The 23,309-nt window shown below is 45.4% G+C and overlaps 1 protein-coding gene across 3 annotated transcripts in view; it reads left to right on the top strand.

Moving 5' to 3' along the window:
• ANKFY1 (ankyrin repeat and FYVE domain containing 1) overlaps window positions 1-23,309 on the top strand; it is a 77,651-nt gene that overhangs the window by 29,143 nt on the left and 25,199 nt on the right. For 2 of the 3 annotated variants that reach the window (XM_070061246.1, XM_070061247.1), the window contains exons 3-8: window positions 3,451-3,569; window positions 8,311-8,446; window positions 14,781-14,904; window positions 16,552-16,701; window positions 19,162-19,327; window positions 22,516-22,720. In XM_070061246.1, the coding sequence (XP_069917347.1) occupies window positions 3,451-3,569; window positions 8,311-8,446; window positions 14,781-14,904; window positions 16,552-16,701; window positions 19,162-19,327; window positions 22,516-22,720 (900 nt within the window). The remainder of the gene's footprint in view (window positions 1-3,450; window positions 3,570-8,310; window positions 8,447-14,780; window positions 14,905-16,551; window positions 16,702-19,161; window positions 19,328-22,515; window positions 22,721-23,309) is intronic. The other variant, XM_070061248.1, reaches the window with a different exon arrangement.

Genomic DNA, 23,309 nt, shown 5'->3' with positions numbered 1-23,309 from the left:
GGACTTGTCAATTTTTCATTTTTTTAAAAGACTGATTCATTTGAAAGGCAGAGTGACAAGTGGGTTTGGTTGGGGGGAGATAAATTCCATCCACTGGTTCCCTCCCCAAATGGTTGCCAGCAGCCGGGAATCTTGTCTGGGTCTGCCATGTGGGTGGTGGGAGCCCGAGCACTTTGGCCATCTGCTGCTGCCTTCTCAGGGACAGTAGCCAGGACTTGACCCAGTGCTCCAATGTGGGATACTGATGTAGCAAGCAGTAGCTTAGCCCACTGTGCCACAACAGCAGCCCCAGATTTTCCATTTTTGATTCATGTTTTTAAAATTGATTATTAAGGTGAGCATTTGGCACATCAGTTAACTTGCCACTTGGGATGCCCACATCCCATATCACAGTGCCTGGTTGAGTCCCAGCCGTTCCACTTCTGATCCAGTTGCCTGCTAATGCATACCTTGGGAAGCAGCAGATGACAGTTCAGGTACTTAGGTCCCGGCTTCCGTGTGGGAGACCTGGTTTGAGTTCTGGGCTTCTGGCGTCAGCTTGGCCTGGTCCTTGCCGTTGTGGGCATTTGCAGGATGAAGCAGTGATTGAAGATTTCTTTCTGTTTCTCTCCTTCTCTCTGCCTTTCAAATAAAAAGGAGAATAAATTTTTAAAATTTTCATTAATAACCTCTACTAATTTTAAAAATTTAATTTACTTTCATTTAAAAATTTTGACATAACAAAATTCAAATGGTGGTAGGAATTTTATAAAAACATTCATTTTTAAATTTTGTGACTAAATGTTAGCTTTGTTAAAATAGCAGTCAGAATTCTTTTCAGTTACTAGAAGGTTTTTTTTTTTTTTGACATAGTGGACAGTGAGAGAGAGAGAGACAGAGAGAAAGGTCTTCCTTTGCCATTGGTTTACCCTCCAATGGCCGCTGCGGCTGGCGCACCGTGCTGATCCGAAGGCAGGAGCCAGGTACTTATCCTGGTCTCCCATGGGGTGCAGGGCCCAAGTACTTGGGCCATCCTCCACTGCACTCCCTGGCCACAGCAGAGAGCTGGCCTGGAAGAGGGGCAACTGGGACTAGAACCCAGTGTGCTGGCGCCACAAGGCGGAGGATTAGCCTATTGAGCCGCAGCACTGGCCTCAGTTATTAGAATTTAATATTAAAGAAATGTATTTAGAGCCAGAAATTATTTGTCCCCAATAAATAACTTCTTGTTTCCATTAAACTTTTGAAACTTTTATCATAGAATGTGATTTGAGACAGTTTTGTATTCTGTTTTTTTTTTTTTTTTTTTTTTTAAGATTTATTTATTTATTTGAAAGTCAGAGTTACGCAGAGAGAGAGAAGGAGAGGTAGAGAGAGAGAGAGAGAGAGAGAGGTCTTCCATCCCCTGGTTCACTCCTCAATTGGCCACAATGGCCGGAGCTGTGACTATCCAAAACCAGGAGCCTTCTCTGGGCCTCCCACATGAGTCCAGGGGCCCAAGGACCTGGGCCATTTTCTTCTGCTCTCCTAGGCCATAGCAGAGAGCTGGATCAGAAGTGGAGCATCAGGGGCTTGAACCAGCACCCATATGGGATGCCGGTACTGCAGGCGGCGGCTTTACCCGCTACGCCACAGCGCCGGCCTCTTGTATTCTGTTTTAAACAGAGTATTAATTCCATTTCTTCCTTATTTATTGATAAACAGTGTCCTTGTATGTTAATAGTAGTTTATAACAATTACTATTAATCTTATGATTTAATATGCTATAATTAGTTACAGCTTGATCTTTGATAGAATTAGAACTGCTAATACTATTATATGATTAAACTATACTTTTACACACATTAAATTAAAAATAGTAGTTTTTATATTAAAGGTAGTGCTTTTGTGGGGTAAGATAGGTCTGTATCAAGCGTTACACAGAAATAATACTCTTGGCTGGGCTCTGTGGCACAGCAGGTTGATTGTCCACCTGAGACACCTGCATCCCATGTTGGAGTGCCCAGTTGGGGTCCTGGCTACTCTGTGCTCTGATCCAGCTTCCTGCTCTTGTGCTTGAGAGGCAACAGATCATGGCTCAAGAATTTGGGTCCCTGCCACTCACGTGGGAGACCTGGATGGAGTTTCTGGCTCTTGGCATCACCCTTGGCTGTCCCTGGCTGTTGTGGGCATTTGGGGAGTGAATCAGTGGATGGAAGGTCTCTCTCTTTCTGGCTGTCCCTCTTACTTTCATTCTGCCTTTCATATAAATAAATAACAAATTTTTTTTTTTTCAAAAAAAAAGTGTATTCTGGGGGCTGTTGTTTTGGCACAGCAGGTTAAGCTGCCACCTGTGATGCCAGCATCACATATGAGCACTGATTTGAGTACCAGCTGCTCCACTTCTGATCCAGCTCTGTGCTGATGTACCTGGGAAAGCTGCACAAGGTTGTCTCCTGTGTGGGTGGAGGAACTCAAGTACTTGAGCCACCCCCCTGCTGACTTCCAGCATGTGCGTTAGCAGGAAGCTGGAGTTAGAAGCAGAGCCAGGACTAGAACCCCATCACACCAGTGTGGGATGTGGGTATACCAAGTAGCTCCTTAACTGTGGCACTAAATGCCTGTACTACAAATGATTTTAAAGGGAAATAGGAAAGTAGAAAAAACATTCAGATACAAGCAGGATGATGATAATTCACAACTTGGCATTGCTACCAGCATAGCCGTATGGTCCTTGCTTACGTCAGCCCAGTGTGTTGTCTAGATGTTTTGTTAACTGCCCAGATGCTGTCTGCTCTTAACATTTGACATTTCAGAGTTAAACATAAATATCTGTTTGGGAAGCTCTTTTTGTGTAATGAAGCTTTACAAATGGAAAACGTGTTTTGAAAAAGATTTCCACCCAGTTTCCTTGTAAATGTTTGAGTAAAAAGTGACCAATATTAGGTCTGAATATTTCCGGTGAGAACACAAGTTCAGGTATTGGGTTTCACATTCTCGACTGCTTTGTCATAACTAACTTGTTCATAGTTTTTCCTTCTTAGCCTTGCCTGAGTGTTAATCTGGAACATAATAGCACTGTACTCACAGAGCTGTCATCATCTTCAAGCTTACCATCTTCCTCTCCCTGGTGGCTTAGCTTGGTTTATTCTGCATAAAATACATCTCTGCTTCATACATGAATATTAATCATCCTACTTAATTTGTGGATTCACCACCATAGGAATTCTGTTTGGGGATGTATTTGAATGCAGTGCATCCCATGTGAATTAAAGCTGGATGTCAGAAATAGAAAACATTGCTAGCAGCATACTGTAAACACACCCCAGCAGGATTCAGTACTGGCATATAGAAATAATTTGACTATGATTTGTTTTCTTTTGCACATGCATGCTGATCAGTCAATACCCATGTATTTATCAGCTGTGAATTCTGGCTATACGTAATTATGACATTTTTCTTTTCATATGTATGGATATTTTTCTTCATCAGTGACTTGAAAATCAAGGTTGGGGACAGGCACATCAGCGCTCACAAGTTTGTCCTGGCAGCTCGCAGTGACAGCTGGAGTCTGGCCAACTTGGCCTCCACCAAGGAGCTGGACCTGTCAGGTGAGCCTCTGACAGACCACCAGGGACACAAGACTGCCAGCACAAGAGATCATGGCAGAAAGTTATGGTGTGTCCTTGTAAGATACTTGGGGTTTGATGAAAATGACTCTTGTCAATTGATGGGGAGACTATGAAATAATTAATGACTAAGTAGGTTATACTTTGTATGTGCTTCTGTTTAATATCTAGTTACCGAGTCATAACTATTCTAGTATCTACAATGTTCTTATGAAGTATCTTCCCATAAAGGTCATTCATATAGTAGTACATTATAAATAAGAAGTGCACACAGAAAAAAAAAAAAACTCCTTCCACTCCAAGAAACAGTCCTGCTGTCACATTACCCACAATTTAATAATACTGCCAGAATTCTTTTTGTGAACCTTAAGTCCTGAACTCAGAAGTAACAGTTACACTGAAGAATTAATAGTATTTTTTTAACATCAAAATGACTTTCGATTTTAAGAATTTGAATGGATGTGGATAACTGTGAGAAGGTAAATGGATTCATTTGTTTCACCACAGTAACCAGTTTATATAAATATCTCCTAACATTGTGTTATAGGAGTATGCCTTACATATACACAATAAAATTTAAGATTGTTACTATAGATACACTGGGCTATTAAATGCTTTTATTTATTTTATGCTATGGATATTGTATAGATTTGGGGTTAGTATGGTGGTAAGTGAACCCAAAAATACCACTTTTGGGGTGGGCTTTTGGAACAGTGCTTAAGAACCTGCTTTGAATACCCACATCCCATGTCCTAGTGCCTGGGTTTAAGTCCTGGGTCTGTTCCTGATTCCACCTTCCTGTTGATGTGCATCCTAAGAAGCAACAGATGATGGCTCACATCACAGGGTCCCTGAAACCCACACAGGAATTCTGGGACTCGAACCGGCACCCATATAGGATGCCGGCATTGCAGGCCAGGTCTTTAACCTGCTGCACCACAGCACCGGCCCCGCATCTTTACTTTTTGTAAAATGAAATTAATCTTTTAAATATGTCATGAGAGGTCCAAGGTGGTGGTGGCATATGTAGCCTGTGTGTGTCTGTATGTTTTGTCCAGCAGTCCTGCTTACTGTCAGGGTCTGGGTGTCAGTGCCTGAATCAGGTTGCAGCAGCTGAAACTGCCTGGGAACTCTGTGTGCTATGTGATACCTGGAAGCACTGACACCTCATACTGGCCAGCAGCTGGAAGAAGATTGAAAATAAGCCTTGTAAACAAGTGCATAAATAGCATACAAGCTGTGTTTTAAAGGTTGAACTCTTCACACTAATGGACTTGATAAGATCATTTTATGAACTGATTGAGATCTGTTTATTCAGAATTATTCCATTAATGTAGCGTGTTGAGTGGCAGTCTCTTTTCAAGGTGCCAGGGATGAAGCAGCAAACAAAGTTAAACTTCCTTGCACAGATCTTACAGCCTTAGAAAAATTGACACTCTAGATACCGTGATTTTCTTTTGTAGTTCTTATGTGTTGATATTCCTTAAAATTTAGAACAAACACTTTTAATTCTGCTGTTTATGAGAATTTTAGCATATGTTCATGAAATTTAGCGGGCATTATATACCCAGTATTTAAAAGGCATTTGAGGCCGGCGCCGCGGCTCACTAGGCTAATCCTCCGCCTTGCGGCGCCGGCACACCGGGTTCTAGTCCCAGTCGGGGCATCGGATCCTGTCCAGGTTGCCCCTCTTCCAGGCCAGCTCTCTGCTGTGGCCAGGGAGTGCAGTGGAGGATGGCCCAAGTGCTTGGGCCCTGCACCCCATGGGAGACCAGGAGAAGTACCTGGCTCCTGCCATCGGATCAGCGCGGTGTGCCGGCCGCAGCGCGCCAGCCGTGGCGGCCATTGGAGGGTGAACCAACGGCAAAGGAAGACCTTTCTCTCTCTCTCTCTCACTGTCCACTCTGCCTGTCAAAAAATTAAAAAAAAAAAAAAAAGGCATTTGAATATTTTTGTTAAATTCATCTTTTGTTCAAAAAAATAACTGTTGTGGCCAGCGCCGCGGCTCACTAGGCTAATCCTCCGCCTTGTGGCGCTGGCACACCGGGCTCTGGTCCCAGTCGGGGCACTGGATTCTGTCCCGGTTGCCCCTCTTCCAGGCCAGCTCTCGGCTGTGGCCAGGGAGTGCAGTGGAGGATGGCCCAAGTGCTTGGGCCCTGCACCCCATGGGAGACCAGGAGAAGCACCTGGCTCCTGCCATCGGATCAGCGCGGTGCGCCGGCCGCAGCGCGCCAGCCGCAGCGGCCATTGGAGGGTGAACCAACGGCAAAGGAAGACGTTTCTCTCTGTCTCTCTCTCTCACTGTCCACTCTGCCTGTCAAAACAACAACAACAACAACAAAAATTTGTTGTGCCTTATGTGATACCCTGAGTAAGGCACAGTCACTTCTGTTGGGTTCTTGCCAGAGCTTCAGTCTTCACAAGAAGACATCAAACCCAAGTTTGAGGAACAATCCACAAAATACCCACTGCTTTTACTCATACACAAATATGTCAAGATTGTGAAAGACAAGAAACACTTAAAAGTATTACAGATTAGAGGAAACTCAAGTGTAGAATCCTCCATGTAGTGTGGAATCCTTAATTGGATTCTGAATCATAAGAAGAGCATTAGGCCGGCGCCACGGCTCAATAGGCTAATCCTCCGCCTGCGGCGCTGGCACCCCGGGTTCTAGTCCCGGTTGGGGCGCCAGAGTCTGTCCTGGTTGCTCCTCTTCCAGTCCAGCTCTCTGCTATGGCCTGGGAAAGCAGTAAAAGATGGCCCAAGTGCTTGGGCCCTGCACCCGCATGGGAGACCAGGAGGAAGTATTGGCTCCTGGCTTTGGATCGGCGCAGCTCCAGCTGTTGTGGTCACTTGGGGAGTGAACCAATGGAAGGAAGACCTTTCTCTCTGTTTCTCTCTTTCTCTCTCTCTCTGTATGTAACTCTGCCTGTCAAATAAATAGGTAAAAATCTTAAAAAAAAAAAATAAATAAAAAAATAGATGGACATTAGTGGTAAAGCTGACAAAGGTCTGTGGTTAGTATTGCTAATAGTATTGTGTTTGTTACCCAGTTACCCAATTTTCATAATTCTATGGTTATGAAAGATAGGAGAAAATTAGTAAAGGATATGTGGTAGTGAGCTACACCTTTTCTCTAAACCTGAAAATGAAAAAAAGAAATCATTTATTTGTGTGAAAGGCAGACAGATAGATGAGTGTATGTACTGGTTTACTCCCCAAATGCCTGAAACAGCCAGAACTGGGCCAGGCCAAAGTGAGGAGCCTAGGACTCAATCCAGGTATCCCACGTTGGGGGCAGGGACCCAAGTACTTGAACTATGACGTGTTTCTTCCCAGAGTGCATTAGCAGGAAGTGGATCAGAAACAGAGTGGGACTCACACCTAGGCCCTGAGATAGGGTTTGTGAGTATCCCAAGCAGCCTCTTAACTGCTGTGCCAGGATGCCTGCTTTTGAGGCTGGAATATTGCAAAATATAAAGATAAAAAAGTATAAATTTGCTTTTTTTTCACCTTAAATATAAAGACACTCAATAAATTTCAAGAATTTTTTTGTACCAAAATAAACTTACTTTACTACACTTTCCATGAACTTTTTGAAGTGCCTTACGAAGTTTTAAGTATGTGATTTAATGGATAAATTAGCTTGATTTAACCATTTTGGTATTTACATATATCAGAATACCACATTGTACACTATAAATATATGTATTTTTGGTCAATATACCTTAATAAAAATAAAAAGAAGCTCATAAAGATAGTGATTAATCAACTGGGAACAGAAAGAATATGACCATCAGCACAACACAGTTTCATGATATTGAGTCCAGGAAAAAGGCACAATTTGCTTAATTATAAAATGAGTTGTTGATGGCTGCTCTGTAGCATTAGCAAGAGGCTGGAGTCAGTAGCCCGAGTCAGGTATTGGAGCCAGGTACTCGTGGGCATTCTAACCAGTGTCTTAGCTACTGGGCTAAACCCCTGTCCAAGTACATATGTTTTTAATCTATTTTTGTTTCTTAATGTGCTATGTAACATATATTTTTATGTTGAATATAGATCTGTTTATTTTTAATTACTGCATATATTTCTGATATATATATATATATATATATATATATAAAAAATAATTTAGTTGGTTCTCCATTATTGGGCTGGTAAGGTTTTTGTTCTACTTCTTCTTTACTAAATGTATTAGTATTGTGCTAAGCATCAAGTACATATGTGTCTCTGTAGTTGCCCACTGTTTTCTTCTGATAATAATCTTACATGTGTGATTGCTGTGTAAAAGGTTGTGTACTTTAAAAATCTTTGCTAGTCTGAGAGACAGAAAGATAAACTCTGAGTTTTTATTTGGTTATTTGTAAGGCTTATTGACCGTTTTATTATTGATCTTTGTGAAATAACTATCGGTTGCCCATTTTCCATCGGGTGTCCATCTTTTCATCTTTATTTGTCAGATCTTTTTTGCTGAAGTGTTAAGTCATCATATTTCTCAAATATTTTCCTCAGTTTATTTGACTGAGTTCTTTAACTCAGTTTCCCTCACCCAACACTCATGTAAAACTAGCATTTTTCTGGTCCTGCTTCCACAGAGAGTAATGTTTCTTTGAGTTGAGTATACTGTAATTTACTTCTTTAGCCTCAGATTTTAGGGATTTTGAAGAAAGCGTAAGCATGTCATCCGAGGATTTTCAGTTTTTCTGTCTGCTTTCTTACTAGATGCTAACCCTGAGGTGACAATGACAATGCTTCGCTGGATCTACACAGATGAGTTGGAGTTCAGAGAAGATGATGTGTTCCTGACTGAGTTGATGAAACTAGCGAATCGGTTTCAGCTGCAGCTCCTTAGGGAGAGGCAAGTCACAGAGATCTGTTCAAGCACCTCCGACGGTGGTGGCTGAGCTTTCGTTATGCCAAGCTCTGGGAAAGCAACTGCTTCTACTGACGGAAATAACTTTTGCCAGGTGTTCTTTTAAAGGTTTATTTATTTATTTGAAAGTCAAAATGACAGGGAGAGAGAGATCTTCTGTCTACTGGTTCACTTCCCAGATGGCTGCAACAGCCAGGGAAGGGCCAGGCTGAAGCCAGAAACCTGGAACTCCATCTGAGTCTCCCACATGGTGGCAAGGCCCCAGGGACTTGGGCCATCCTCCACTGCTTTCCCAGGCTCATGAGCAGGGAGCTGGATTGGAAGTGGAGCAGCTGGGACTCCACTGGCACTCCAGTATGGGATACAGCATTGTAAGCTGTGACTTAACCTGCTGTGCCACAGCATTGGCCCTCTAGGTGTTCTTTTTTAAAGGTGATGGGGAAACAGTTGGTATCTCCTTTGCTTTGTGTTATCTTGTAAACTAAATTTTGGCAAAGCTGTTTGGTATTCTCTTTCCATTCATCTATTACCTGCGATCACAAATTGTGTAAACCGATAAATTGACTATGAAATAATAGAATCCGGTGTCCAAACCTTTTCCTTTCCCTCCCATTCTGGTTCCTTAGATGTTTTAGTCTACTTTCTCAGTTGGAGTCCTTGGAGGAGAGTATGGCTCAATGGGTTTCATAAACAGTGTTTGTGAGATCTTATTTCATTTAAGCTAGTGCTTTTCAGATTCCCGAAAGAGATACAGTGGATTTTTTTTTTTTTTTTTTTTTTAATTATGCAGAGTTAGAGAGAGACAGAGAGAAACATCTTCCTTCCTGGCTGGCACTGTGGCTCACTAGGCTAATCCTCTGCCTTGCAGCACCGGCACATTGGGTTCTAGTCCCGGTCAGGGCGCTGGATTTGTCCCGGTTGCCCCTCTTCCAGGCCAGCTCTCTGCTGTGGCCAGGGAGTGCAGTGGAGGATGGCCCAAGTGCTTGGGCCCTGCACCCGCATGGGAGACCAGGAGAAGCACCTGGCTCCTGGCTTTGGATCAGCGTGATGCGCCGGCCGGCGGCGGCCATTGGAGGGTGAACCAACAGCAAAAAAGGAAGACCTTTCTCTCTCTCTCTCTCTCACTGTCTACTCTGCCTGTCAAAAAAAAAAAAAAAAAAAATCTTCCTTCCGTTGCTTCACCCCCAAAATGGCCGCTACGGCCAGCGCACTGCAGCTGCAGCGCTGCGCCGATCCAAAGTCAGGAGCCAGGTGCTTTTCTTGGTGTCCCATGTGGGTGCAGGGGCTCAAACACTTGGGCCATCCTCCATTGCCTTCCCAGGCCACAGAAGAGAGCTGGACTGGAAGAGGAGCAACCGGGACTAGAACCCAGGCCCATATGGGATGCTGGCGCTGCAGGTGGATGATTAGCCAAGTGAGCCACGGCACCGGCCCCAGTGGATTTTTTAAGATTCATTTTTATTTATTTGAAAGGCAGAGTTACACACACGTGCACGCACACACACACACATAGAGATAAAGGAGACTCAGAGAGATCTTCCATCTGCTGATTTACTCCCCAAATGGCCACAACAGCCAGGGCAGGGCCATACCAAAGCCAGGAGCCAGGAGCTTCTTCCGTTTTTCCCACGTGGATGCAGGGGCACACTTGGGCCGTTCTCTGCTGCTTTCCCAGGCACATCAGCAGGGAGCCGGATTGGAAGTGGAACAGCTGGGACTTGAACCAGCGCCCATATGAGATGCCAGCATCACGGGCAGCAGCTTTATCTGCTACACCACATTGTTGGCCCCCAAGTAGATATTTTTTATATTGAATTTTCTCCTGTTCTTCCAAGTTCACCTTTTAGAAGAGCAGAAAACAGGCATTAAAATGCTTCCTCTCCCCATGTTAAAAAGGATTTATTTATTTATTTGAAATAATTAAGACAAAAAGAGCAGGAGAGATCTTCCATCTTGGTTCACTCCCCAAATGGCCAGGACTGGGCCAGGCCAAAGTTAGGAACCTAGAACTCCAACTGGGTTTCCCATGTGGGTGCAGGGGCCCATGTTCCTGGGCCATCTTCTGCTGCTTTCCCAGGTGCATTAGGAGGAAGCTGGATGGGAAGCAGAGCAGCCAGGACTTAAGGCTGTGCTGTATCAGATGTGGGCATTTCCGGCAGCAACTTAACTCATTATGCTGCAACACCGACCCTAGAATGCCTTTGGGTGTGAGTTGGAGACGTGGCTGTTGTTTCTCAGCTCGATTGATGGAGTGTCCTTGTACATCACGTGGTGATCTGTTACATTCTTCTGGGTGCGTGAAGAAATGGCCTTTCTCCTGGCTGTGTGAAGGGCTGATTTCAGCCATCCAGAGGTGCTCCACTGGTTCCTGTGATGCTCTCAGGGAAGCAGGGAGGCTTTGCCACCTAGAGCTGCTTGCTCTGTTTTCACCACGTTTCCCCTGGGTGGCTTGCTGTGCCCCACAGGGATCAGTAGACAGGTTATTCCTAACTATAATTGATGTGAACTTGAGTGCATTTTAGTGTCTAAGTCCAATATTTAAAAAAAAGTCTAAAATCTCTAGATGCATTCTGTATAGCGAGTAGTAGATTACTAGTTAAATGAACTTTATCGTCAAGGCCTTACAACTCACTCTTGTGGGTTTTCTTGGTGAGTCTGAACCATCTGAGAGTGAAATTGATTTTAATTAGATAAGAGTGTGGTTTAAGTTTTGTTTTTCCTCAGATTTCCTGAGCATTATCCCATTGACCTTGTCAAAGTTGCTCATAAATTAAGTTGCTCTGATAAAAGTGCCGTGGGGTTACAATTGTTTAGATCATTGTAATGTGTATGAGATTTCTTTAATGAAAATGAAAATGTTTGTTGTGTGTTGACTGATGAGGCTTCGTAACTGTCAGCACTGACAGATGCTGAATTCCCACTGTTGGTGGTTGGCACAGCTTGCTTTCTTTCTTTCTTTTTTTTTTTTTTTTTTACAGGCAGAGGGGACAGTGAGAGAGAGACAGAGAGAAAGGTCTTCCTTTTTTGCCGTTGGTTCACCCTCCAATGGCCGGTGCACTGCGGCCGGTGCATCGTGCTGATCCGAAGCCAAGAGCCAGGTGCTTCTCCTGGTCTCCCATGGGGTGCAGGGCCCAAGCACTTGGGCCATCCTCCACTGCACTCCCTGGCCACAGCAGAGAGCTGGCCTGGAAGAGGGGCAACCTGGACAGAATCCGGCGCCCTGACCGGGACTAGAATCTAGTGTGCCGGCGCCGTAGGCAGAGGATTAGCCTATTGAGCCGCAGCGCCAGCCCCCAGCTTTCTTAAGTGCTGGGATGGAAGACTCAGCAGTGGTTTCACAGGCTGCCGTTGAAGGGTCTCTGAGTGTCTGCTGCCATGTGCAGGAGGGATGACGTGTCTGAGACAGTAAGTCACAGGGCTCTGGCACACGTGTGCAGTTCTGTGTGACACGGGAGGTCCTCGGTTTCAGAATGCAAGGATTTCTGTGGTTTAGGAATCTGTGGTTTTGAAGCTGAGACCAATTTGGTGAAAAGGAAGGTTTTTTCAGTATTATTTTTAGTGAACAGGAGTGATATTTACTAGGTATGACAATAACATCACTGTTACACCGATTATGAGAGTATAACATGTTCAGTGTACGGTGGTTGGAAAATACAGAATGGTGTAATGAACCACTGTTCATGTTTTGGTTTTCCTTTCACCAATATTTATATGTCTTTTACATAGATGTCAGATTATTATAGAAATGAGGTGGGAATTGCGAGATGCTTAAATATATGCCTGATTTTGTGCTTTAAAAATTAGGGTTTGTTCATCTGTATCCTTTTTTGTATCTAAAATTAAAAATACATATTACCAAAAAAATTTTCTTGCATTGGAAAATCTGTCTTGCTAATTTTCAAAGAGAATCCATGAACTGAGAATCCAGATGTTTAAATATGACTACATATTCTTCGGTTGTGTAAATCATCTCAGTTACTCTTCATAGGCTGTGCAAATGGAAGCTGGCACTCCAGGGATCCTAGAATTAGTGAAAACGAAGCATCTGCCAGTTCTCACATGAAACAAGTTTGGATCTCATGGTGTAGTGTCATTTGGTAGTAAAAAGAAGGAGAATGGCGTTTTCAGACCCTGAGCATTTGTCTATAAAAACGGTAAGGGTGAAATGCTCTGCAGATAGGAGTCATTATTCCTCAAAGTTGTGCTGTGTGGCAGGCTGGCGCTGGGATGCCAGGGTGGCAAGACAACATTTGGCATCGTCCAGGTGGTGAGAGTTTGGTCTGAGGAGAGGATTTTTCTCCTGAGATGTTCCGCTTTCATTGCTGAAATCTGAGTGTCTCATCAGATGTGGCCGTGGTGCAGAAAACTGAGCTTACTTGTTATATATGTAACTTACACTCCCACTTGGTGGCTTTGGACCTGGGGTAGTTGTCAGAATGCCCTGGGAAAGGTGCTGCTTTACACCTTGGTTGTTATGGCAGTTAAAAACAAAACACTGGCCTGGCGCTGTGGTATACCGGGTAAAGCCGCCACTTGCAGTGCCAGCATCCCTTATGGGTGCCAGTTCCAGACCTGGCTGCTCCACTTCTGATCCAGCTCCTTGCTAATGGCCAGGGAAAGCAGTGGAAGATGGCCAAGTCCTTGGACATCTGCACCAATGTGCTAGACCCAGAAGAGGCTCCTGGCTCCTGGCTCTGGATCTGCCCAGCTCCAGCTGTTGTGGCCATCTGGGGAGTGAACCAGAGGATGAAAGACCTCTCTGTCTGCCTCTGCCTCTCTGTAACTCTATCTTTCAAATAAATAAATAAATCTTAAAAAAAAAAAGAAAAGAAAAGAAAAGAAAAAGCGCTTTCACACTTTTCTTAGGATTGGTGCATGCATTCAATGCTGCATGGAGGAATCCAAGATTGTGTTCTTGGAGAGGAAGACCCCTCTCCTTCTCTGTCTGTCTCTGACTCTACCTCTCCACTGTTAACAGCTCCAGCTGTTCTGGCCATCTGCGGGGTGAACCAGCAGATGGAAGACCTCTCTGTCTGCCTCTGCCTCTCTGTAGTTCTGTCTTTCAAATAAATAAATCTTTAAGAAAAGAAAAGTCTTTGTGAAGGTTGTGGGATAGGAGAGGCGATGGAAAATTTCCTGACATCACGTTGGTTCTCTTTGGCTGCCCTTGGAGGTGAACTTGATTCTAGGGCTTCATGGAGGCAAGGGCATGAAGAGTAGGGGCTCCAGGAATTCTGGATAGAGGAAGCCTGAGTCTCTGCAGTGCTGAGTCTTCTGTGCTAGGATGTGGTACTTGCTTCTTGCTGCCAGAAGCCTGTTTGCCTGTGCAACTTGTCCTCTGTGTAGTGGTATTCTTTATTAGTGATTCTGAAAGAATTGTGGTGTTGTTTTTTACTCATTGTAGCCAGTTTTTCTTTCAGTGTGCTATAGTTTGACTGTTAGCTTAGTTGTCTATTTACATTATAGGCATTTTGGGTAGATTTTTAAAATACAGATATATTGAGTTATAATTCAACATACTATAAAAATTCACCTTTCAGAAGCTTTTAAGGAGATGTTAATTTATGAAGCATACAGCCTCCTATTGGAAACATATTTCTTTTTCTTAAAATTTATTTTTAAAGATTGATTTATTTGAAAGGCAGAGATAGGAGAGAGAGACAGAAATTGATCTTCTGTCTGCTGGTTCACTCCCCAAATGACCACAATGGCTGGGGCTAGTCCAGCTGGAGCCAGGAGCCAGGAGCTTCTTTTGGGTCTCCTATGCGGGTGTCATGGGCCCAAGGATTTCAGCCATCTTTTGCTGCACATTAGCAGGGAGCTGGATTGGAAATGGAGCAGTCAGGACTCAACCATCACCCGTATGGGATGCTGGTACTGTAGGAGGTGGCTTAACCTGTGCCACAGTCCTGGTCCCAGAAACATATTACTAAGCACCCCTGTTTGAGTATAGAGTGGTGCAGATGGGGTGTGCATACAGTTAACTGTCAAAGGACAGAAGCTGATCCATGGCACGTGGGATTTTAATAATCGCCTGTGTATGTGATTATTCTGAAGGCAGTTGAGGTATTATGCTTCACAAGTTTATTTGCAGGTTGTTTTGAATCTGACCAGAACTGAGCAAGGTAATATTTTAATGAAATTATAATATTTCCAAATTTGGGAGTGCTGCTGTAATTTATTCATAAATACCTTGTTTGATCTTATTCCTCAGTGTTATTGGATGTAGCCAGCCAGTAGACAGATTGTTGTTGTGGTTTGTTCATTTGTAAGTATATTTGCCCTAATAATATTGATCATCACTAGTTTTCTTTTACAGATGCGAGAAGGGCGTTATGTCTCTGGTGAATGTGAGGAATTGTATCCGCTTCTATCAGACTGCAGAAGAGCTGAATGCCAGCACACTGATGAACTACTGTGCAGAGATCATTGCCAGCCACTGGGTGAGTGAGGATAGAGCCCGCTCGCTGGAAGGCAGGGTACCGGGGTTGGGACCTGCTCCCTGGGAAGTAGCCTGTGTGGCTCCTGGTTGTCTCTTGTTACAGACTTGAAGGGTAAGTAGTTGCGTTAGGTGACTTTGGCTCTGAAAGTCTGGTGGTTCTGTGATTTCAGAGTGGAGGGGCAGAACGTAGTTCAGGGCCAGAAGCAGGCGTGGGGAAGTGGGGAAGGGGTCACTGCACTAGGACCCCGTCTGAGGCTGTAGCGCCGGGCTCCTCAGCAGCAGCTCTCAGAGCTGTCCTGCTCTGCATCAGGTGGAGAGTGCCAGTAAATTGAAATTCATTACATTCCTCTGTTTGCAGCCTTTACATGTCTTCCTTGCATTTGTTTTTGCATTTTAAAATACCATGGCTAGTGCTAATTTTTTCTGTACTATATCTGTGAATTGGTACATTGAGAAGCGTCTCAGTGTTTCAGATAAAGCATCTACAAGAACTGGATTTTAAAGAATTAGAATGGGGATGGTGACTTTTCTGGTACCATGCCTTTCTCTAGAACTCTGCAGTGGTAGAGGCAGGCTCAGTGCTGTGAGCCACTTGTAGACGTTCTCACCCATTGCCATCGTGGTGGGGAGAGAGGCCTCTGCACATGCTGCTCCCTTGGCCTCGGCTCTCCTTGCACCTGCAGCATGGCTCATGCCGGCTCTCAGCATGGCCATTTACTCCCTGTCTGAATGTGTGATGTGTGAAGTCATTTAACCTCCTCATGCCATAGTTCCCTTTTTTTTTTTTTTGACAGGCAGAGTGGACAGTGAGAGAGAGAGACAGAGAAAGGTCTTCCTTTGCCGTTGGTTCACCCTCCAATGGCCGCCGCGGCCGGCGCGCTGCGGCCAGCGCACCGCGCTGATCCGATGGCAGGAGCCAGGTACTTATCCTGGTCTCCCATGGGGTGCAGGGCCCAAGTACTTGGGCCATCCTCCACTGCACTCCCGGGCCACAGCAGAGAGCTGGCCTGGAAGGGGGACAACCGGGACAGAATCCGGTGCCCCAACCGGGACTAGAACCCGGTGTGCCGGCGCCGCAGGCGGAGGATTAGCCTAGTGAGCTGCGGCACCGGCCCATAGTTCCCTATTTTTGAATGGGAATGATAAGTACCCATCTGATAGGACTTTTGTGAGGATGAAAAGAGTTGGAAATATTAAATCATTACTTAGGGGCTGACACTTTTTTTTCTTTTATGAGTTGTTTATTCCAAAGACAGACTGACAGAGAGGGGAGAGAGAGAGTGAGGTAGAGAGAGATCTTCCATTCGCTGTTTCATTCACCAGATCACCACAACAGGCTGGACTCAGTCAGGCCAAAACCAGAAGCCAGGAACTGCAGCCAGATCTCTCACATGGGTTCAGAAGCCCAAACAGTTGGGCCATCTTCTCTTGCCTTCCCAAGCACATTAGCAGGGAGTTGGATCAGAAGTGAAGCACCTGGGACTCCAGCCGGCACTCGTATGTAGTGCTGGCATTGTGGTTAGTGGCTCAACGTGTGCCGCAGCGCCAGCCCTAGGGTCTGACACATTCTAAGGGCACAGTGACGACCATTGTTGCTATCGCTAGTACTTTTATCTGCTTTGCTTTTCACTATGATTTTAATCCTTAGGATGATTTACGAAAGGAGGACTTCAGTAGCATGAGTGCTCAATTGTTGTACAAAATGATCAAGTCCAAGACAGAGTACCCGCTCCATAAAGCTATTAAAGTGGAGAGAGAAGATGTGGTCTTCCTTTACCTCATTGAAATGGACTCACAGGTACTGTAGCTGCTCTGTCCGTTTTTCCTGCCTTTCCCAAAACTGTGCAGTACATGCTTTTCTCTGTCTTGCTCTTTCCTTTCTCTGAGCCCTCACTGGCACGGTCTGATGTGCATATTTCTACTAATAGTTTCCCAAGGCAGTCTGGGCTTTTTTTTAAATCAGTCCTCAAAATTTTCCAGCCTCAATGCATTGCCAAATTCCAGAACCACTTCCACATCTTAATTTTTATATTTTTAACCTTTTATTTATTTAAAACTCAGACTGACAAAGAGAGTGAAGCACAGAAAGCAATCTTTTTAAAGATCTGTTTATTTGAGAGGTAGAGTTACAGAGAGATAGGTCTTCCATCCACTGTTTCATTCCCCAAATGACTGCAATGGCCGGAACTGGGCTGATTCAAAGCCAGGAGCCTGGAGCTTCTTCCAGGTCTCCCACACGGGTGCAGGAGCCCAAAGAATTGGGCCATCCTCTACTGCTTTCCCAGGTGTATTAGCAGGGAGCTGGATCGGAAGTGGAGTAGCTGGGACTCGAAGTGGCACCCATATGGGATGTTGGCACTGCAGGCAGTGGCTTTGCCCACTATGCCACAGCACCGGCCCCGAGAAAGAGATCTTTCAGCTGTTGGTTCAATGCCTCAAATGGCCACAATGGCTGGGGCTGGGTCAGGACAAAGCCAAGAAACTGGAACTGCATCCTGGTCTCTTCCATGGGTTGCAGGGGCCCAAGTTCTTAAGCCATCATCCACTACTTTCCCAGGTGCATTAGCAAGGTGTTAGATTGGAAGTGGAGTAGCAGGGACTTGAACCAGCACTCCTATATGAAGTGTCAGCATCTCAAGCAGTGGTTTTACCTGCTTCACACAATGCAGCCCCTTCATATTTTTAGGTAGTTGTTAACAGTAATAATTAACTTACAAGTGCCAAAATCAGTTTTCGTTTCAAGTCCCTGTTTCCTATAGGCTGTCAGCTGAGGGCAGTTCCCAGCTTTGAGATGCCACCATATGGCCCTTGCCTTCATCTTCAGAGACAGCAGTGGCAGGTCCAGTCCATCTCGTGTCATATCTCTGTGTCCTACTTTTCTGTTTCCCTCTTTCACATTTTTTCTCACATCTATTTGTAAGGCACAGTGAGAGTGAGAGCAAAGAGAGCTTCCTTCAACAGTTGTGTGTGTGTGTGTGTGTTGGTTTTTTCTTTATTCCTTTTTTTGTTTTGTTTTGCTCCTCAAATGGCAGCAACAGTCGGAATCAGACCAGGTCAAAGCCAGACTGCAGAACTCCATCTGGGTCTCCTGTGTGGGTGGAAGGGACTCAAGGACTGGAGCCATCTCTTGCTGCCCCCTGGCATGTGTAAACAGGAAGCTGGATCAGCAGAGGAGCCAGGACTTGAACCGGCACTCTGATGAGGGATGCAGGCAGGTATCCTAGGCAGTGGCTTAATCCGCTGCACCGTAAGACCTGCCCTTCCTTCTCTCACCTTTAAACACTCGTGGTTAGATAGGTTGATCCCTCCTGGATCATCCAGGATTCTCTTCCCATCTCAAGATCCTTGACCTTAATCACATCTGCCAAGCGCATTTTGTAATATAAGGTGACATATTCTGGAGTTTAGGATGTGGACATCCTTGTGGGCTGTTATTCAGCCTGTCAAACTGCTTTTTTTTTTTTTTTTTAAGATTTATTTATTTATTTGAAAATCAGAGTTACACAGAGAGAAGGAGAGGCAGAGAGAGAATCTTCCCTCCACTTGTTCATTCCCCAATTGGCCGCATTGGCCAGAGCTGTGCCGATCAGGAGCCAGGAGATTCCTCTGGGTCTCCCACATGGGTGTGTGTAGGGGCCCAAGGACCTGGACCATCTTCCACTGTTTCCGAGGCCATAGCAGAGAGCTGGATCAGAAGAGGAGCAGCTAGGACTCGAACCGGCGACCATATGGGATGCCAGCAATGTAGGCGGCAGCTTTACCCGCTACGCCACAGCGCCGGCCCTGTAAAACTGCTTAAAAGAATTGTAGTTGCTCTTTTGACAGATGGGAGTGAAGAATGTTTTATCCTAAATGTTCAGTGTGTGGGGAGATATTTACCTGCCAGAAGGAATTAGATGGTTAAGCCACAGTGTCTCACAGAAATGTTCGCTGGTTTCTGTAAAGCTCTCTGCTCCTCCGCCCTGGCACTTGAGCCTGCCGTCTCTTTGTCGGCATTCCCCCTGTGGTCTTACGTTGTCTTCTGTGTTATATACAGCCATTTTGTTCTCGCCGTTAATTCTGTGCTCTCTGAAAGCTCATGCCCTGAGGAGACCTGATAAAAGATTGTGAATGCAGTTGAATTTGGGAAGTAATAAATGTCATAGCTCTAAAACTCGGCATTTGGGAAAGGCAGGATATTCATGGGTCACGATGGGAGAAATTAAAGTAGGTTGCGCTCTCCACTGGCTGAGTGCTGATACGTAGCTTGTCTGCGCAGCTCCCTGGGAAACTGAACGAAGTGGATCACAACGGGGATCTTGCATTAGATCTAGCCCTCTCCCGGCGCCTAGAGAGTATTGCCACGACGCTGGTTAGCCACAAAGCTGATGTGGACATGGTGGACAAGAATGGCTGGAGCTTGTTACATAAAGGAATCCAGAGAGGTAAGAAGTGTATTTTGTGTTATTTCTCTACAGGTGATTTGATTTTTTACCCAAGTAATTTTTGAATACTCTCTGTGTTCTAGAAATTTCCTCAGACTTCCTCAGTCTGTGTTCTTAGGCTACCTGACTTAGGATTTGTGATCTCCAGGTGTGAGGAGGGCACTCCAGGATAGGATGTGGCTGTCTCCAGCTATGTGTCTTAACCCCAAACTGCTATGCTAAATGGCCGCCTCTCTGCCTGCCTGCCTCCCTCTCTCTCTTTTAAGATTTATTTCTTTGAAAGGGAGAGAGCGAGAGAGACAGAAAGATCTTCCATCCACTGGTTCATTCCCCAAAAGTTGACAACAGCCTGAACTTAGCCAGACTGAAGCTGAGAGCCACAAACCCATATAGGTCTCCCACTTGGGTGACAGGGGCCCAAACACTTGGGCTGTTATCTGCTGCCTTCCCAAACACACTAGCAGGGAGCTGGATTGGAAGCAGAGCAGCCAGGACACAAACCAGCACTCTGATGGGGGATGCTGGTGTTGCAAGTGATGGCTTAACCTGCTGAGCCACAACCCTGGCCCACCTCCCCGCATTTTTGACACAGTGAAAATTTGGAGAGGTACAGTTCCGGTATGGGGGGAAAGCTTTCAGAAAAGCGCAAGACTCCATTTTGTAGAGGCATAGTTGCCTTGACTGAAGTACTTTGCTGCAGCCACTGTTTTGTTGTTTCCATGTGGAGATCAAGGCAGAATACCCCGTTTTAGCACATCATAATCATGTGTATTTTGCCCTTCTGACGATGCATTATTGCACTGTTACTGTCTCTGCCGCACTTTGGCCATTCACAAGTGGCTTCTAGCTAGTGGAACGCGGTTACCTCGTGATGCGGCTCTGTTGCAGCTGTGGCTTTGCCGTTTTTGGGCACAGGTTCTCGTGTAAGCGTCCTAGGTATGTGTTGAGAGGGCTGTGCTTGCTGGCTGGTGGAGAGGAAAATGTTGCTCACTGTTGTGTAGGAAGTCCTCAGAGTGTGTCAGTGTCAAGAGCAGATGCATTTTTCCCAAGCACCTCTCTGGGGGTGTGCCTTCAGTGGGGAAAATTTCCACCACAGAGGGAATTGTTCTTTCCCACTGTCTAGTGTCTGAGATGTTTATTTTGGAAACAGATACACTTGTTACTAAAAAAAATCAATCTGAGATTATGTTTCTTTCCTCTTGGAGTTAAATTCTTATGTTTAGTGAAAAAACATCTTTGACTAGTTATTAAATATTTTAGTGATTGCTTAGTTACAAGAATTGCCAAGAATTGGTGATGCATTTTTGATGCTGCTTTTCAGATGACATAATTTTCTACTCTGCATGTGTCAGTTGCCTGCAGGCATGTGGTTACTCTGTAGATGCAGTGACCTGATTGTTGCTGACCTTAGAGAGGTGGCAAGGTGTGGCAGACAGAGCACTGGCTTTGCAGCTTGGAGGGAACAGGGTTTGAGTCTTGGCTCAGCTGTTGCCCTGTAGCCTTGGACAGTCAGTGGATAGCTGAGTCGTCATCTCCTCTGTAATGAGGAGTGGGGGTTATTTCTGCTTTGCTGGAGAGTTGGGGGAGCTAGGGGCAGAGTCAGCAGTGTGCCGAGGACAGTGACCGCCTGTTGCTCTGCAGGGTCAAGTGCTGCCCTTGCCTCGCCCAGGACAGCAGGACTCCTTGCCATACCAGGTCCGAGTCCTGCAGGAATGTTCTTCACGTTTCCTCCTTCAGCTTGAGCTACTAGTCTGTTGTCCTGCCCAAATGATTACATTGAACAGTAGACCTAAGTTTCACTGTTGACCTTGCTCTAAGCTTTTGATGAGTAAGGGGCTTGAATATCTGAGATTTAGATCTCGTTCTGGACACACATTAGATTCTCGTGGCAGCCAAGGTTCATGTTCATCAAGATGACCCCTTTGGAAAGTGGGCATTTAGCCTAGCCATGAAGATGCCTGCATTCCATGTTGGAGTGCCTGGGTGTGCGTCAGGCTCGGCCTCCTGACTCTGTCTTCATGCCAGAGCGCATCCTGGGAGACAGCAGTGATGGCTGAAGTCACTGGGTTTCTGCTACGTATATGGGAAGCTTGGATTGCATTGCCGGCTCCTGGCTTTGGCCTTGGCCCAGCCCTGGCTATTGCAGGTATTTTAGTGTTTTGTTAGATCATCCAGGGGATGCAAGATTTTCTCTCTCTCCCTGTACCTCTTACATTGAAGTAAATAAATCTTTAAAAATAATAGTAAAATAAAATATTTAGTGTTTTTGTATGTTTTAAATTATGACTAGAACTACATTCAGGGCAGATTGACCTTTAATACATAATCTTACAATAAATTTGTTACCCCTGTCATCTTCCAAGGTAGTTTGACAAGAATACTTTAACTGGTTTTTTAAACTTTAAAAAAAAAAAAAAAAGGATTTATTTACTTATTTGAAAGGCAGAGCTACACAGAGAGAAAAAGAGAGAGATCTTCTATCTGCTGGTTCACTCCTCAGATGGCTGCTATGGTGGGGCTGGGCCTGGTTGAAACCTGGGAGCCTGGGTCTCCCATGTGAGTGGCGAGGGCACAATGTACTTGGGCCGTCTAAGGCTGCTTTCCCAGGTACATCAGCAGGGAGCTGCATCAGAAGTAGAGCAGCTGGGACTAGAACTGGCTCATGTTGGATGCTGGCATTCCAGGTGGCGACTTTGACCCCCTGCACCAAAATGTTGGCCCACAAGATTCTTTTTAAAGAATGTATTTATTTATTAGAAAGACTGAGAGTGAGAGAGAGGGATCGTATCTGCTGGTTTACTTCCTAAATGCCTGCAATAGCCAGGACTGTACCAGGAGCAGAGTAGGAGCCAAGGATGCAATGCAAGTCCCCTGCGTGGGTAGCTGGAACCCAATCACATGAGCCGTCACTGATGCTTCTCAGGGTCACATTAGAAGGAAACTGGAATTGGGAGCAGAGACTCTTAACCACTGTGCCAAACACAGACGTTTTCATTAGAGTGTGTACTTCGTGATGTCAGTGCTGAGTTCTGCCCCGCAGGCGTCCTCAAGAGCTCCATCACACACACCCAGGTGCCCCTCTTCTGTGTGCATATTGACCGCTCCTTGTGAGGAAGCACGGGCCAGAACAACTCACCCTGAGTGTTGCCATGTGTGTGGCACTGTTTCTTCCATTATTCCTTTTCAAGGAGATCTCTTCGCTGCCACGTTCCTCATTAAGAGTGGGGCCCTTGTCAATGCGGCTACTTTGGGTGCCCAGGAGACACCGTTGCACCTTGTGGCGTTGTACAGTTCAAAGAAACACTCAGCAGGTGTGATGTCTGAGATGGCACAGATTGCTGAGGCCCTCCTGCAGGCTGGTGCCAACCCCAATATGCAGGACAGCAAGGGCAGGTAAGTTTGGGAGCAGGTACTGTGTGCCTATGGGACGGTTCCCAGAGGGTTATTTTACGGTGCCACATAATTGGCATTCAGGGACGTCATACTCTTCAGTTTGGCATTATTCAGTCTGATTTTTTTAAAAAGATTTTATTAATTATTTGAGAGGTTGAGTTACAGACAGTGAAAGGGAGAGACAGAGAGAAAGGTCTTCCTTCTGTTGGTTCATTCTCCAAATGGCCGCAACGACCAGAGCTGTACCAATCTGAAGCCAGGAGCCAGGAGCTTTTTCCAGGTCTCCTACATGGGAGCAGGGGCCCAAGGACTTGGGCCATCTTCTACTGCTTTCCCAGGCATCAGCAGAGAGCTGGATTGGAAGAGGAGCAGCCAGGACACGAACCAGTGCCCATATGGGATGCCGGCACTGTAGCTGGAGGATTAATCTACTACGCCACGGCGCTGGCCCCCTGAATATTTTTTTAAAGATTTATTTATTTAGTTAGTTTTGGAAGAGTTACACAGAGAGAAAAGAGGCAGAGAGAGAGAGAGAGGTCTTCTGTCTGTTGATTCATTCTTTAAATGACTGCAACGGCCGGAGCTGAGC

This window comes from Oryctolagus cuniculus, chromosome 17 (assembly GCF_964237555.1).
Source record: "Oryctolagus cuniculus chromosome 17, mOryCun1.1, whole genome shotgun sequence".
Taxonomy (NCBI): Eukaryota; Metazoa; Chordata; class Mammalia; order Lagomorpha; family Leporidae; genus Oryctolagus; species Oryctolagus cuniculus.
This window is presented reverse-complemented; position numbering and strand designations above follow the sequence as displayed.